The sequence below is a fragment of the Callospermophilus lateralis genome, chromosome 12, assembly GCF_048772815.1.
Source record: "Callospermophilus lateralis isolate mCalLat2 chromosome 12, mCalLat2.hap1, whole genome shotgun sequence".
In the NCBI taxonomy this organism is placed as follows: domain Eukaryota; kingdom Metazoa; phylum Chordata; class Mammalia; order Rodentia; family Sciuridae; genus Callospermophilus; species Callospermophilus lateralis.
The window spans coordinates 67,352,870-67,369,617 of NC_135316.1; the positions used below are offsets into that span (position 1 = coordinate 67,352,870).

Below are 16,748 nucleotides of genomic sequence, written 5' to 3' on the forward strand. Positions count from 1 at the left end.
TTGTTAAAAGAATATAAAAAAATTGTTTCCTTCGTTCATACTGGTATTCTAGATTAAGAAACTGAATTGATTAAGATCTTAAAAGACCCCAAAGCCTCCCCAAACCTGTAATTTATTAAGAATTAGTCAGTTACAGAGACACAAGCCTGAAGCACCCATAGCTCTTGCTAACACGAAAAAAGTGATTCCCTCTTTTTCTGTCTTACTAACATTGCTCTAATTATTCTTCTAATAAGAGGCAAAACCAATTAGAAAAATAAAGTAACATTTTGCTGGCAGTAGAGATAAAAATATGAGTTCAGTAATCAGCTCCTGCAAACATGCATAACTAATGACTGGAGAAATCGGCCATCCCTAACCACTCTGTTGAGTACATCGGCAGTTGAAGTTAAGGTAAAAAATAGTGAGGCTGAGCAAAACTACATGAAGAAGTAGTGGGGGTTTTTCAAGGTCAGTTGACAGAGAGCCAGATGGAAATAAGTATTTCTCATATATCCTGGAAGGAAAAGAAAACAAAAATTACCAAAAGGAGCAAAATACAATTCAAAACCTTTGTAGTCCAAAATAAAATTCCTTCAAAGAATACATTTACTGCATCAGGTAAGAAAGACCAGATTTTAATGATGAAAAGTACCAGTGAAATGGTTTAATTTTCAAGTCACACTGTATTTAGCTTACAACAGTCTTTGTCAAGAATGGAACAGCTTATCCAAGGACAGCTTGTTGGTTGTGTTCTTAGAGAGGGGCTAACACAGGCCCCAAATAATAGAGTTCACAAATGTTGTCACCCTCCTCCAAGGTTACAGCAAGGACAGAAGGAACCCAATATGGAGCAATTTAAATGAAAATGTATCAAGAGGAGGTATACTGCTCTATGCAGCAGGAAGATGACTTCCAAAGGGACTGGGAGGTAGGGAGTTAAACTAGTAAGTCCCCACCCCCACTGTGTGCAAGGGGTCAAGGAAATCTCCATCAAGACTTCCACAGCACTAGGCCACTTAGAATACAGACAATTGCTGTTAGTTTTCTAACACTTTGGGAAACTAATCTCAGGTGACCTCATAGGTCATGGCAAATGTTTAACTGTCCTTGGAGACATAGGATTTAGAGTTTCCACAGCATCCCTACTATTAACCAGAGAAAACATTTAAAGTGATCAAGTGCCCCACCCTAAAGAAACCTAATGGGGGACTCTTGAAAAACCAAAATGCATTTATTAAAATATAAAATCAATTTTAAAATTATTGAAAACTAAATGTATATATTAAGCAATATGAGAAGACTGGAATTTAACTTTAAAACAATTTAAAAAATGAAAACCAGTCCAGTTTGTCTACACAACATATTCTTATTGGGGTCCTGCTGCTTAAGTGTCTACAAGATACTATTAAAAACAACTTCCGGGGTTTTCATCGTAGTTGTATATTTTATGTCTTTCTCCTTTTCATCTCTATCTTTGGCTTTCTACTGGTTTCAATGTTTTCTCCAAGCCCCATCTGTGGTTTGGAACATAGCTCTCCTCCCACATTCCTTGGGTAGGAGAGAAGCCCAGTCTTCATGGATCAACTTCTAGATAAATGACACACAGGCAATATACTCTAAATATCAATCTGTATCCACTTGCTCTGTATAAAATAGATCCTGAATAAAAATATACTATGTGGCTTCTCTTCTGACTTTTGCATGGTGTCCTTTGATGAGCATATGTTTTAAATTTAAATGTAGATATTTTTATCATTTCTTTTTGGTTTATACTTTGAGTTTATACTGATCCAAGAATTTTAAATCACAATGCATCCCTGAATACGGAGATCTGGAAAGTTAATTTCAACACAAAAATTGCTTTGTTGAAATCCTTCCCTAGCTCCATTTTATTAGTTTGAATACTTATTTATTTTTTGTATCGGGCGCTTAATCACTGAGCTACATCTCCAGAGGCCCTTTCTTATTTTTTATTTTGAGACAGTGTCATGTTAAATTACTTAGGGCCTTGATAAGTTGCTGAGGCTAGCCTTGAACTTGCAGTTCTCCTGCCTCAGCCTCTGGAGCCACTGGGATTACAGGTATGCACCACCATGCCTGACTCCTAGCTCCATTTCATAAGTAGTTTCTTTTTTCTTCTAAAATTTAAAAAAATTCTTCCTCTCTATTTGTAAGTTTTAATCTACCTGGAGTTTTCATGAATGGTTATCAGGAAAGCACCTAATTTAAGGTGTGTTCAACAGCACATGTTGAAAAATCTATTTTCTCTCAGGGAGGTGTTTTGCCTCTCAAACATAAATCAAAATCCCAGAAACAGTGTATCTGTTGGTAACATACATATTAACTATGTAGTTAATATCCTATATTTATTTCTTTATCTTTAGAAGTGAGTTAGCTATTCCTGATTCTTTGCTTCGATTACAATTTAATTAAATCAATATATTACTTAGGAGCTCAGTCTTATCTGTTAACAAGGTATAGTTCTCCATGTATTTACTCCCCAGTATCTTCAAAACTTGTATATACTTTTTTAAAAGTTCCTGATATCTTTGGTTGGACCTTTTTATTAGGTTTCTTGTTTATTTCCAATGTACATAAATGAAGTTAGTTTTTATATATTGATCCTATATCCATCAACATTGCCAAGTCCCTACTTATTCTAATAATCTAATTATAACTTTTCTTGGATTTTTGATGCAGATAATTGTATCATCTGTGATATAATAAATACTTTTTTCTTTTCAATCTTTAAATCTGATTTAAATGTTTTTGATATATTTTTATTATAGAGTTATGATCCCATTTTAGATAAATTTCCTTTCTATTTATAGATTATTAGAAGTTTTTATTTTTTAGTACACATGAGTTTTAAAATTTTCAAGTTATTTCCCTGTATCTATTGAGATGATCATATGGAGGTTCTCCTATAATGTACTAGGCAACTTATCTTAGTAGTTTTTTATGTTTTGTTCATGATAAGCCAAGTTTGTGTTTCTGGGATTAATCCAATTTTATCAGGATATATTATGCCTTTCAAAATATTTGCTATTGACTTCATCAAAATTTCATGTTTTCTTTTAAATCTATGTTTATGAGTGAATCTTTTTTATTTTCTGTATAGTTGTTGATTTTATTTCAAAGTTATATTCATCTAACCATTTTAGAAAATATGTCCTTCTTTTTCATTTTTCAGAAAAACTTTACAGACACTTGAAGTAGTCATCCCTTGAAAAGTTTAATAAAATGTGAATAAAATGTGAAAGTTTAATAAAACTGTAACATGTCTAAGTCTGGTTTTTATTTTATGGGAATACATTAACAAATGGATCTCGAAAATGTATACATCACTTTTCATTTCTAGCAATAATGTATAAAGTAACTGTTGCCCTATGGCTTTGCAAACAGAGTAAATTATTTATCTTTTGAAGGTTTTTTTTAACAAGTAATAAATAAGAAATAGTATTTCTTACTTTTTTTATTATGATAAATTCATTGAGTTTCTTAATTTCAAATATTATGTCATTTATTTCCAGAAGCTCTATTTTATTCTTTTAAAAGTTTTAGTTGTATCTTTAACTGTCTGTTGGGTTTTTCCTCATTATTCCAGATCAAATTTTTATTTCATCAAATGTTTTATGCATAGCTGTTTTAAATTCAAGAATCAAATCATTTTAGTTTATCAAATCATTTGACTAAATCTCTTTGTTCTGTTTGTGATGTTCAGTCACAACTACTTGTTTCTTGTGTATACATGAATTTCCAATTATTGCTTTATGCTTGGGATACACTGTTAAACAAAACAATTAAAGGAACCCATCCTTAAGAATATACATTACCATGTGGAAAAACTAAGAATTAGTAGCCAATAAAACATACAAATAAGTTGTGCTAGAAAATATGTTAGATGTTGAAGAGCACTATGGGAAAAGAAAGTGGAGTCATGGAAAGGGGGATTGCAGGAGCCAGGAGAAGGCACAGGTGGCAGTCTTAAAATAGGAGAGCCAAGATAACCCCACTGAGATGATGGGATTAAGAAAGTACTTAAAAGGGAACAAACCACTTGGATATTCTGAAGAAGAGTACAAAAGGAGCAGCAGATACAAGGGCCCTGCTTGTAGGTGAGGACAGCCAGTGTCGAAACCATTCCAAGAAGTGCAAGAAAGCTAGCTAAGATGAAAAGGGAAAGCAGAAGTAGGAGACAGCCAGAGGGGAGATGAGGTCCACATCGTGCAGCACCTTGGGAAGCCACCCTCAGGACTTTGGCTTTTACTCCAAGTGACTTGGAAATTATGAGACTCATGTAGGGTTTTAAACAGAGAAGTGACAGGAGTCAGATTCTCTCCTACTAAGAACAGATTCCAGATGGGTAAATGTGGAAGCAAGAAAATGACCTAGGAGACTACTACCAAGACCTGAATGAGCAGTGATAGAGGGCAGAAGCAAGATGATAGCAGTGAAGGAGGTGAGATGCTGTTGGATTGGATCTGTTTGGAAGGAAGACTTGAGAGTATTTACTGATGGATCTGCTGTAAGTGATGTGAGAAATAGGTTGTACCATGATGGAATCAGGGAAAACTGCGGTAGAGCACTAGGATGGGAGAAATCAAAAGTTAAATTTTAGGTATGTTAAGGTTGGAAAGTCCGTTACACTTCTAATTAGAGATGCTAAGTGAACAACTAGATGTGTGTGGGCTCTCTCTCCTCCAGCGAGGAGGTCCACAGAACAGGAGAGAGGAAAGTGTGGCTACAGAGTCACTAATCAGGACCTCCTGAGACTAAGCAGGAAGCAGGTCTGATTTTATTGTGCAGTTACCATGGATATATACTCAAGCAGTAGCAAAGCAGATTACAGACTGCCATCAATACAATGTCTTGCTAACTGTCCTTGCAGCGACCAATCAAGGAATGAAGGGGTCGTGGACAAGCACAGGGACCACAACATGCGGCCTTGCTTCCAAGGCTGTGCCTATGGGGTAAGCAGTTTGCGGCTCATGCACCTAGCGCGAGGGGAGTGGCCTGCCACTCAGACGCCCTTAAGTATGCCTTGTATGCAGTACTCCATGCACTTGTCCCCACATAGATGGGCAAGTATGGAGTCTGTAAGAAGAACACAATCAGAAATTTGGGAATAATAAACATGAAGAAAGTATTTAATTTCATTAGAATGCATGAAGGTATTAATAAAACAAAGCTTAAAACATGGATCCCTGGGGCAGTTCAGTGTCAAAGAGGACAGGCAGGTGCAGAGGATTCAGCAAAGCAGGATGGAAAGAAATGACCACTGAGACATGTGGAAACCCAGGAGATGTCCCAGAAGTCAAATAAAGGAAGAGAATGATTCACCATGACAAATGATGCTGATAGTCAAAGACAAAGACTGAAAAATGACCATTGGATTTTGCAAAGTGATGTTGCCAGTGACCATAAAAAAAAGAGCATTTATTTATTTATTTATTCTTTTAAGAATGGTAGAGTCTAAACCCTGATTTGAGTAAGTATAAGAAAAAAAAAGGATAAAAGAAACTAGAGGTGCAAGGATGGTCACACTTCTTGCAGTTGTGCTCTAAAGAGGAACAAAGAAACAGGGGTGAAGTGAGAGGAAAGTGGGGTATCAACAGAATTTATATTCATTTATATTTTATGTTGATGGAATTTTCTATTTGAGATGAAGCATCTGGTGATTCAGGAGAGGAGAGAGAGCATGATTAGAACAAAGTGTCTTCACAGGTTGAAGTGATAGAACCTGGCCCATAAGGAAAAGCAAGCATGGAAGTCCAGCCATCTGTGGGTAAGAGGAGGTAGAGGTAGGAGCATGAGGAAGTTCTTACCTTTCTGTCACTGCTTCTTACAAGTATGGGAAGAGCCAACAACCACTTTGGACTTGGATATGCCTGTCATACTTTTTGATAAAAAATAAACCCACGCAATCATCCTCACCATTACATCATGAGAAAATGGCAATACTATGTCATCTGTTATGGAGTCTAGTAGAGATTTGTAGCTCACTCTCTAAGGCCTACTAATAGTCACCATTAAGCCAGGTATCCAAATTCTCATTTCCTTAGCTGACTCCCATAGTGTATGCATTTACAGTCTTCATCATCATCTCCTCAAACCCAGGTATAAATCCATGTTGTTAAATAGTGAAGAAGTGACAAATCAAGTTCTGACCAAAATCTGAATTTCCATCACATTTCACAACCAAGTTATATGAACTAGGATAAAGCCTTCAATTCACAATGCCCCACTTTCCATAAGACTCCTACTCACATATTCTCATGAAAAAGTCAATATTGTGTATATCATATTAAACAGCACAAAGACACTATGTTTTGATTATTTTCTCTCTCTCTCTTCCATGTTGTCCTTATTCTGAATGCCACAGCAAAGCAAATAAACATACATTATGGATAAAACAGACATCGAAAATGCATTCTCTGCAAATTTTCCTTATGTTCAATTATCTTAGTATGTACCCTTATAAAATTCATCTATCAGTTTTAATGTCTAGATGCCTTCCCAGGAAACATGCATAGAAGATTTCTAATAGACTGATTTCTCAAAAATGATACAAAAACTTATTAAAGAGTAATCTGTAGCTTCCATTAATGCTTGATTATTTTGTTGAATTTTAATAGTTTAAAAATGCCTATCTGATATCTCTCTTGTGCGTGTGCATCTCTTTATAAATACATGCATATTTATATGCATATATCTATATGTATTTTTAGTACGTACCTGTGCATTTGGGCTTTAATCAATCTGTAAAACTTACTGTAGTTAGTTCTGATTCTATGCACAATACAATCTTCACAATCAGATACATGTCAGAGTTTGATGCTAGTTCAATAATATATTGTGCACAAAAAATACATTAAACACATATTACAATACAATTGCAAGGTTTCCGTGACGGAAATATGTAAGGGCATTCCATTTTCAAAGAGTGCCTTTTGCTGTAGGGTTTTTTAAAAAACCATTTTGTGGTGAAAAATTAAATACTAGTTTCTTTGATGTGCTAGTTTCACTGAAAAGAATATATTACTAGAGAAAAGTGCTTACTATTTTTATAACCATATTTCACTTAAGATCTTCTCAGGGAAAAAAAATGTTCATTTGTTTTTGTAGTGGGTCTGAGCAAGGGGTGATAAAAAGCCTTATAGTCCAGGCAATCAAGCTGAGAACAAAGGGCAGGTGTCATTTTTTTATTGTGATTGGTCAGAGCTAAAATCAGGACACTCTCTCCATCTCCCTCTTCCTCTCACCAGAAGCTATTGTGGAATTTACAGTAATCACCCTGGCTGACTACCCAACACACAGCTGAACAGCACACCAAAAAAATAATATCTGGGGAGAGGGCCACACATATTTTTTAAATTCTCATTGTTTTTATCCTTCAACTTGGAAAGATGATTTTTTTTAAGAGGAAAGAAAATACTAACCCAGCTGTTGCCGCAATTCGTATTCCAATAGCCTCCAGACTGCCCGAGGCCACCTGGTTGACTTTTGCCTTGGAGTCGGTCCAGAAAAGCATTATTTACCCTTTAAAACAATGAAAAATGTGTGTAAGTAGAAAGCTTGCTGCAGGGCTAAGAGATTTCTGAGAACCTAATGTGCTGTATGAACTGACTGTGGGGATTGCTTGCTCCCTTTAGCTTAGCAGAAATCTACAGAAACCACTTTTCACAGTCACCACATAGCATGCTGGTAACAGTCCTTTACTGGAGCTGGTGCCAGTCTTGGCTCAAACCAAAGGGGGCACGGATACTTAAACTTGAGAATTTTATTCACCCATCTTGCACTAGTTTATCAACAGCCTTGGCTATTCAAGCAACTGCAGTCCTCAGGGTTACGAAACCCAGAGGCTAAGGGAAAATGGAAGTTTCAGCATGAGGCAAAGCAAAAGAATAAAAAAAATGGCTCTCCAGAGTACTCATGTTGCTCCACAGATGTGTACCCCATTGCCAGTCTTGCTAAAGAACCTCCACAAGTGAAAAGTAGGGAAAATATGGGAAGAAAGTATAGGAAAAGGGAAATATCAGAGGAGAGAGAAGCTCAAGCTTTAGAAAAAAGGAATGGGTATATCTTTATCTGATATTTTGTCATACTTGAAATGGCCAGTTTCAGAAATTAAATCCTGAATAAGAAAATTATTATCATCAAGGCCAAGATAAAGGCTGCCTGTACAGAGATGTTCATAGAGTCATCCCTCAAAATCCACAGGAGACTAGGTCCAGGATTCCCAGGGACACCCGAATCCACTCCTGCCCAAGACCCTTATGTAAAATGACATAGTTATTTACATATATCTGATGCACATCCTTCCATACATTTTATCATCTCTGATTTTTATACAATACTTAATATGAGATCTATGTCAAGGGTTGTTATGCTGTATGTTTCAGAGAATGACAAGAAAAAATGGTCTGTAGATATTCAGTAGAGGCACAATGTTTTTTCCAAATATTTTCAACACATATCTGGTTGAATCCATGGATGTAAAACCCATAGATACGGAGAGAGGACTGTATTCTATTTCTGAAACTGGATATGTGGGGGTTCACTCTACAATCATCATTGTGTATTTTTATGGACTTTTCTGTTTTATATTATAATTTTTAAACTTAAAAAATACATCATCATCATCAGCCTATGCATGGCTGAGTACGGTTAGGGTCTTGGAAGCTAGAGAAATAGCAATGGATGACTTAGGAACTGTGCAAATAAGATTAGAAGCTTCTGGGGAGCAGAAACAGAACCTAGTGCACTACAAGCATATGTATATGTAAAGAAGATGGGAAGCAGACATGGTAGACTCCTTTCCAGTCATAAGGACTGGTCATAGTGAGTGTCTGCAAGTCCTTTACTGTGGGAGATTTGGGCATTTTGAGAAAAATAATGGTTGGGTGGCAAAGTCAAAAGCTAAAGGTTGTTTGTCTCCATGCTTGCTCAGTGCTAGCCAAGATGCCAACGGTGTTTTGACTCATTTTGACCTCTGAGTGATTGAGTTGCTGTTTCTGTACAACCCTGTCATGCAGAGGTTCCATCTCAGCTGTGATACAGCTTTTCCCCTCCTGCCATGAAATCTACCCAAGTGCCAAACCCTGGTCGGCCTGGTTCACTGCAGGACTCAGGACTGAATTCACTTGCTTCTTTCCATGGACTCCATTCTGGTTCTAATCTACATCACCTCTCCTGGATACTGCCCCACTCTCATCCTCTGGAATGCACTCTCCACACAACCACCTCCCTAAGTTATAAGGCTTGCTTCTACTTTAACCCTTCCATGACTTCCCATTGGCCCCTTAGGCCATCTTGTATTGCCTTACTCCTGCCTACTTTTTCTACCTCAATACAATAATCCAACCATTTGGGATTCAAAGTCCATTCCCATGTTAGAGCCTTACAATTGCTCCTCTCTTGATCAAAAGGCACCATACAAGTACATGTTTCTGCCTGAATCTGTGTGTCTCTGACTGTCCCTTGTACTTGGAGGCCAGCTCTTCAATGAGACCTTCTTCAGTCTATCACCTCTGATGGCTCCCTTAACATCACCCTGTGATATAGTCCTCACAGTACTTATTTTTCACCTTCTAAAATAATCCTGCAGTTTAATTGCTGACTTCTGTTTCTCTCTTCCAGATTGCAGTGTCCAGGTGGTGTAATATCTTTTCTGCCTTATTTACCCCATTTTTTTTGGGGGGGGGGGGCAGGGGTTACTGGGAATTTAACTCAGGGGCACTTGACCACTGAGCCACATCCCTACTCCTATTTTGTAATTTATTTAGAGACAGAGTCTCACTGAGTTACTTTAAGGTGCCCCACTTTTGCTGAGGCTGGCTTTGAACTCGCTATCCTCCTGCCTCAGGCTCCCGAGCTGCTGGGATTACAGAAATATGCCTCTGTCCCCGGCTTACCCCATTCTTGAACTTGAACAAAGCCTTGGCAAAGTGAGCCCTGATAATGTACTTATTGAATAAATGAATTTTCTTGGCACATGTCTGTTTCTGTGAAAACAGCTGCACTGTGAAAACCCCACTACTAGAAAGGACAACATGAAACACAGCTCACTGTCCGCCATTCTCACTGCCTCATCAGGAAGGAAGGTACTACGTTCACTCCTGAGCATAAGTAACTAAGAGGGTCCTGGTGGTTGAGCTCTCTTTAATGCTTAGGAGTGTCCTTAATTGGACTGTCCACTGAAGAATAGGTCAACCAGAGATGGTGGGTGGTAAAGAGATTTTTTTTTCTCTCAAACTCCTATCAAGAATACAAACAGGGTGCACACCTGTAATCCCAATGGCTCAAGAGGCTGAGGCAGGAGAATCAGGAGTTCAAAGCCAGCCTCAGCTACTTTAGTGAATCCCTAAGGAACTAAGTGAGACCCTTGTCTCTAAATAAAATATTAAAAAAGGGCTGAGGATGTGGCTCAGTGCTTAAGCACCCCTGGGTTGAATCCCAGGTACAAAAAATAAAAAATTACAAGTAGGGTGGGGAGGAAGGAGAGAAGCAGTGTTAGGGAGTGATATTGGCCAAACAATATTGTACAAGTATATAACAACAAATCCCTCATTATTTACAACTACAATACACCAATTTTTTAAAATGTGGGAAAAAATACAAATAGGAGCCAGGCTTCAAGGCACATCCTATAATTCCTGCAACTCTGGAGGCTGAAGCAGAAGGACTGCAAGTTTGAGGCCAGCCTGGGCAACTTAGTGACTGTCTCAAAATAAAAAGGGCTGGAGCTATAGCTCACTTGGTAGAGCATCCCTGGGTTCAATCCCCAGTGTTGCAAAAACAAAACTAAAGAATACAAATGAGGGGAAGTTCCACTTTATATTTTTGTTATCTAGTTTGTTAGCTTTAGATTACATTTATTAACATGTGTATTATAATATTAATATATGTGATTGTTGCCAAACTTGCCCTCTAGGTTTTCTTCTGAGGGTTAATATGGATATTATTAAGAGATGGTTCAAATTTCAATAAATCAATTTGGTTCACTCTAGCATTCAATTGTGGCCCAGATCCTTTCAAGGCTTTGACCACCACTTCCCCCCAAATCCTGGCCCCATCTGTTCTCTCTGGTGTCCCTCCCTGTCTTCTCTTGCTCAAATAGTTATACTGGGTCAGGTTCAAGGGGAGGGGCAAGTTCAAGCTCATTATAGGATTCATTGAAGAGCTCATGAGGAATCCCACCAACTTTCTGTTATAAAACTCAGGATGAAGTTTTATGCTATGTGAACTTCTAAATAGGAGAAAGCATGTTGCCTTTCCAACTCAAAATTATGCCCTTGGAGAACACTAATCTAGGTCCCCTACACACATTCTATATAGCTTTTGGTATGTTATTTGTTCATTAAGAGGATATTGAGTATTGAGTCTTCTCTTATGATACCATAGGGAAGCTCTCTACAAACTCTAGGGACAATCCAAAAGTAAGCTCTTTTCAAAAATTGATTAAGAACATAAAACTTTGTGTTTAATATTTCAAAACTGATTTCTGAGTTTATTACCCAGAGAAACTTCCTCATGGAATAAATTTTGATTTATTTTCATTAGAACCAATAAAAGAGAAAATAAGGTATCAAAAATAAACAGCCCCACCAATATTTAGGTATTCAGTGGTGTGGAAATTAAATCTACAGAATGAAGGCCAAGATTCTATAACAAAAATGTAATCCTTTCCACCTCTAGTCAAATAACTTGTCTTTTATTGGGTGCTATGAAAGATAAGGTTTTTTGTTTGTTTGTTTGTTTGTTTTAGCAATGGGGCCTGTTAAAGTGACACATCACTATTTTTAAAATGCTTAAAGCTTCCCAATCTAATCATTCCTCAGAAATCCAGAGAAATAATTGGCAAGTACTAGCAAATCAGTGTTATATAAACATAATACCATTTTTTAACAGAAGTTCTTGTAAACAGTAAATGAGCAAAACCAATAAAAAGGACTAAATTTATGGCCTATTTTATAATAAACAGATAACCATAAGGATCTCCTCCCCGCATCAGCTTACTCAACAAACAGCCAATATCTCAAAGTTTTAAGGTTTCCTTAAGACCAGAGAAACACATAAATTCACATTTGACATTTTAAAACTATTTTGATTGGATTATGGAGGCCGCATATCCATATTGCACTTAGCTAGTGCAATATTTCACTTTTGAAACTTTTACTTAAGTACTATTTGGATGTAAAATTATTTTCCTATATAAGTAGGTAGCAAAAATAATTGTGGCTTAGTCAAACAGAATAGCTCCATGAGTGAAAAACTGTCAGATCAAAAAGTCAATGTGCATGGTCAAGAAATTAGACCAGGAGGTACAAGATACAGAGAGGAGAACATGAGAGTCCTACCCATCATAGTGGCACCATCAGAACAGGGAGTTTTGCTGGATATATTTTATGGTCTCTTATTTATAAAATGAAATCACCACAACTCAAAAATACACCTTAGTGGTAGCAGAAAGGTTAAATATATAAGAAAAGCTATTACTTTCAAAAGAAGAATTTGCTACCTTAAATCATGAAAGCCTTTACGTTAAATTCTTCCCCTAACACACACAAGCACCCCCCAGTGAATTCAAATAGCCTAAGCGCCTCCGGGGAAAATCCTAGCACAGCAATGACAGACAACATGGTGGCCATTAGCACTGTCACACCATGCACATGATTTTACTGGGTACTCTCAAGTGCTTTTACCAGGTATTACAAATAACAGAGAGTACTTATACTTCTAAAAATCACTTACTGGTTCTATCTTGAGGCGTTTTCCCCCTAATGTATGACTCCATATAAAATAGCTTTGACAAGCTTTAGTACTCAGGTACTACTTATTCTGAAGTAGCCTAGAAATGATACAGCATCATTGCAAAGGATTATTATGATGTTCTGTTCATGGAAGGCAAATTAAAAGTAACCTAATGTAAATAAATAAATAAATAAATAAATGGGGAAAAAAGTAACCTAATGTGTTTATAAGGCCATCTACCCAGGCAAATGGGATGTTGTGTGTCATGTACGTATGTACACATGTGCATACAGATATGTATCAGTTGACATACCTCGTACATACACCATAACTCAATGACAAAGAGTTAAAGGCAATGAGTACCCCTAAACCATATTTAATATTATTACTGTAGTGTTTTCCTAAAGTACTGCAAAACTTTTAAAAGTAATTGATTTTACCAAGGATGCTTATTTTATTAGCCAGTTATACCTCCTGTGCTCGGCTTGAAGGATTTTGGCTCTTTCCTCTTCATGCTGCTGTCGTTTAGGTTCCAGTAATTTATTCTAGGAATAATAAAAGTTTTAAAATATGGTTTTCAATTAACATGATTGTACAGAAGACACCCAAATCAATTTCATATTTAACCTTAGCTGGTGCAATATTTCACTTTTGAAACTTTTACTTAAGTACTATTTGGATGTGAAATTATTTTCCTATATAAGTAGGTAGCAAAAATAATTGTGGCTTAGTCAAACAGAATAGCTCCATGAGTGCAAAATTGTCAGATTAAATAGCCAATGTGCATGGTCAAGAAATTAGACCAGGAGGTAACAAGATACAGAGAGGGAAATATAATGTGACTCAAACTCATCTGTGTCTTACAAAAAAAAAAATCAAATTAGTTCCTTTCAGAGTATCACACAATGCTACTTCTTGTTATTTCTATGGCACTTCTTTCCTAATAAATTCATAGCAACTTACAAATAAATTTTGGGCTCACTTGATGCAATTCTACTGGTGAAGCATTTTCCTTCCTGGATAATAAGCACTTGTCTGTTATTGGTTAGATACTAGCAGAATTTTGAGTTCCCTCAAAGGAATACTTTGCTTCAAATAGATCACATTACTATAACTAAATCTCTAGCTTTCAACATCCTGATTATCTCTTGAAAGAGGAAACTTCTTCCAGACTCAGTTACTATGTTTATAGTCTCATACCAAAGAACTAGGTGCCTTGAGTTCTCTAGACTTCAAACTTCCTGGAGAAAAGTCTAAAATAAACTTAAAATTCAGATTGACATTTTTAAAACTTTATTCAAAGGCCATCTATATTTCATAGTTCCCAAAATAAAAACACCTGTTACTTACACTGTGATTTTTTCAAATATGTAGCTCATCCCATCAGTCCCTGACATATAATAAATAATCCTAATTCTTACATAGCTCCAGAGCAAGGGAAAATTGGAACGTTTTCAAAATAATTGAATAATACTTATTCATTCTTAATAAGCCTTAAGAACCTAGATGCCAAACCTTGTGCTAGGGTCTCACTCTTCCATAATGGTCTGAAGTGTTCTGTTTAACTTTTATCACTTTAACATATGATATACCTTTAAAAGCCCACCAAGTATCAATACAATTTATTAATACTACCAAGACTTATACTAAAATAAAACCAGATCCTGTGCTCTCCTATTCCTCTACAACCACCTTCAATTCCTATGTATGGTTTTATCTGTTAAAATTATCTCTTCAATAGCATGTAGATTCTTCTATTTATTCATTTTTAATGGCATTTTTTTACTTCCTACTGTAGAAAAAGATTTCTCTATTTCAACCTCTACCCCAGCCCCAACTTCCCCTCCTGGTGTACCTCATTCTGAGCCTTACAACTTTTTTAACCTTCACTGTGGTGATGGTGGTGGGGTCTATAGCTCCTGGCTTTAGGTATCTAATTCATCCTCCTGTTTTCAGGTCCAGCTTGCAGAGGTGCCAGGTACCTCCAACACCTGAACTTTAATTAACTTGTGTTTTACTGCTCCTTGCAAAAGATTTCTGTTTTTTCCTGTTTCACTAATTATCTACTTCCACCTGATACACTGAACATCTACTTTCCCGCATCAAAAATTTGGCTGTTTTGTTTCTTTTTTCTGTAGTTTCTTTGTCTGTTCTTTTGTTCTTATAAGTTTATGCCTTTAAAAAATTCCTGTATTGTTTTTTTCTTGGTGGAACATGTGAAGAGGAGGACTGGATATAAGGAAATAACGTATTTTTAAAATATGATATTTAACTAGAAGATGTTATCATTTTCAAATAATTTTTTTCCAAAATTCTGTTATTGGACCCTCACAAAAATTCTCAAAGGTAGGCAGGTAAACAAGTATTATTTGATAAGTGAAAAAGCAATATTAGGCTTGTATTCCAGATGAGAAAACAGGATTGAAGATACAGTTTAGGTTGTCAAAAGCTAAACAGCTCACTAGTAGCAAAATAAAACTGGGGCTTAGGTATTCTTGTATCTAATCATTTTCTGCAAGATGCATCCAAAATAAGCAATTAGGAATAAGGATAACTTCATAGCAGTTTATGGTACTCAAGTATGAACATCCATGTCCAGGATTTTGGGATCCATTCACACTTAAATGTATTAGCAGAACATATCTAACTGTGTCTAAGTCAAAATCCTTCTTGCCAAACGATGCTAACTCTTTTTATATCTATTAACCCATTTTTTTGCGAGAAACAACTTTAATAGCCAGTCCATTCTACATTTAATACTACGAAGACTGAACAAACTAAGCCCTGGAATGTGACACAAAGAACTATAAGACACTTATTATATGTTTATATATGCAAATGTGCACACATATGTATGCATATAGTTACATTTTACTTTAAAATAATTTAAGATAATCTTTCACACTTGGTAAAAGGATTGCATAATCTATCTGGAAAAACAAAAACAACTATGCAATTATAGCCATGAAAAATCCTGTAAAAGAAAATAAATGAGAAAGAACAGTTCCAGCAAATACTAAAACATCATGAAAGTTAGTAATTAAAACAGTTTGAGTCTAAAAATAGAACTAACACATGGAAATATAGCTTCTCCTTAAGTAGATGTGTTGAACGAATGCAAAGAGGGATAGTCAGTAACCGATGGTAGATTAAGCAGCTACTGAAAGAAAATCGAAATTAGATCCTTCATTTGATGTATAAAAAAGAATTATAAAGGTCTAATACTTGGACCTAAAAGACTGAGCCATACATGTTTTCAAAGGATACACAGGTATATACTTATAAATTTAGAGTGATGAAGGTCCAGAAATCATAAATGAGAAAAGAATGATAAATCTGAATAAGAAAACCCAGCCAGGCATAATGGTGCACACTTTCAATCTCAGCTACTCAGGAGGCTGAGATAGAAGGATCACAAATTTCAAAGCCAGTCTTGGCAACTTAATAAGACTCTGTCTCAAAACTTTTTAAAAAGGGCTGGGTGTATATCTCAATGGTAGAGTATTTGCCTAGCATCATGAGGCCCTGGGTTCAATCCCCAGCACCACTATCACCACCACCACCACCACCACCACACACACACACACACACACACACACACACAAATCATCATCATCATCCTTAGTTTTCATTTGGATAAAATAGCATAAACAAAATAAAAACATAAACTGTTAAGAAATATTTATGACACAGGTTAATTCATTTTTCTTTCATTCATTAGCTGAACAAATAGGAGACAAGCTTGGATCAATGGAATGGGGCTACAATGGTGAACAAGATAGATGAGATCCCTGCGTTGTTTATTTTATAAAGAAAAGAAACCCATATACAATTGAGAAAAACATCCTATCATAAAGCTGGAAGGGCATTTAGGCACACTGATATGAGACTAGTGGCTCAGTGAGTATGTTACGTTGAGGACCAAAGAAGAAGCTAAGACCTCATATAACCAATAAGGAAAAGACTAACCAAGCAGAACAAGGGTCAAAAATAGGAACAGGCATCTCTCG

General features: G+C 36.3%; 1 protein-coding gene across 7 annotated transcripts in view; it reads right to left on the bottom strand.

Moving 5' to 3' along the window:
* Nucleotides 1-407: 407 nt before the first annotated feature.
* Nucleotides 408-16,748, bottom strand: part of Epsti1 (epithelial stromal interaction 1) — a 132,045-nt gene continuing 115,704 nt past the window's right edge. For 6 of the 7 annotated variants that reach the window (XM_076871900.1, XM_076871899.1, XM_076871901.1 and 3 more), the window contains 4 exons: nucleotides 13,210-13,283; nucleotides 7,425-7,524; nucleotides 5,811-5,881; nucleotides 421-496 (listed from right to left, as the gene is read on the bottom strand). In XM_076871900.1, coding sequence (XP_076728015.1) covers nucleotides 5,828-5,881; nucleotides 7,425-7,524; nucleotides 13,210-13,283 — 228 coding nt within the window. In that variant the 3' untranslated portion in view covers nucleotides 421-496; nucleotides 5,811-5,827. Of the gene's footprint in view, nucleotides 497-5,810; nucleotides 5,882-7,424; nucleotides 7,525-13,209; nucleotides 13,284-16,748 lie in introns of all 7 variants that reach the window. The other variant, XM_076871897.1, reaches the window with a different exon arrangement.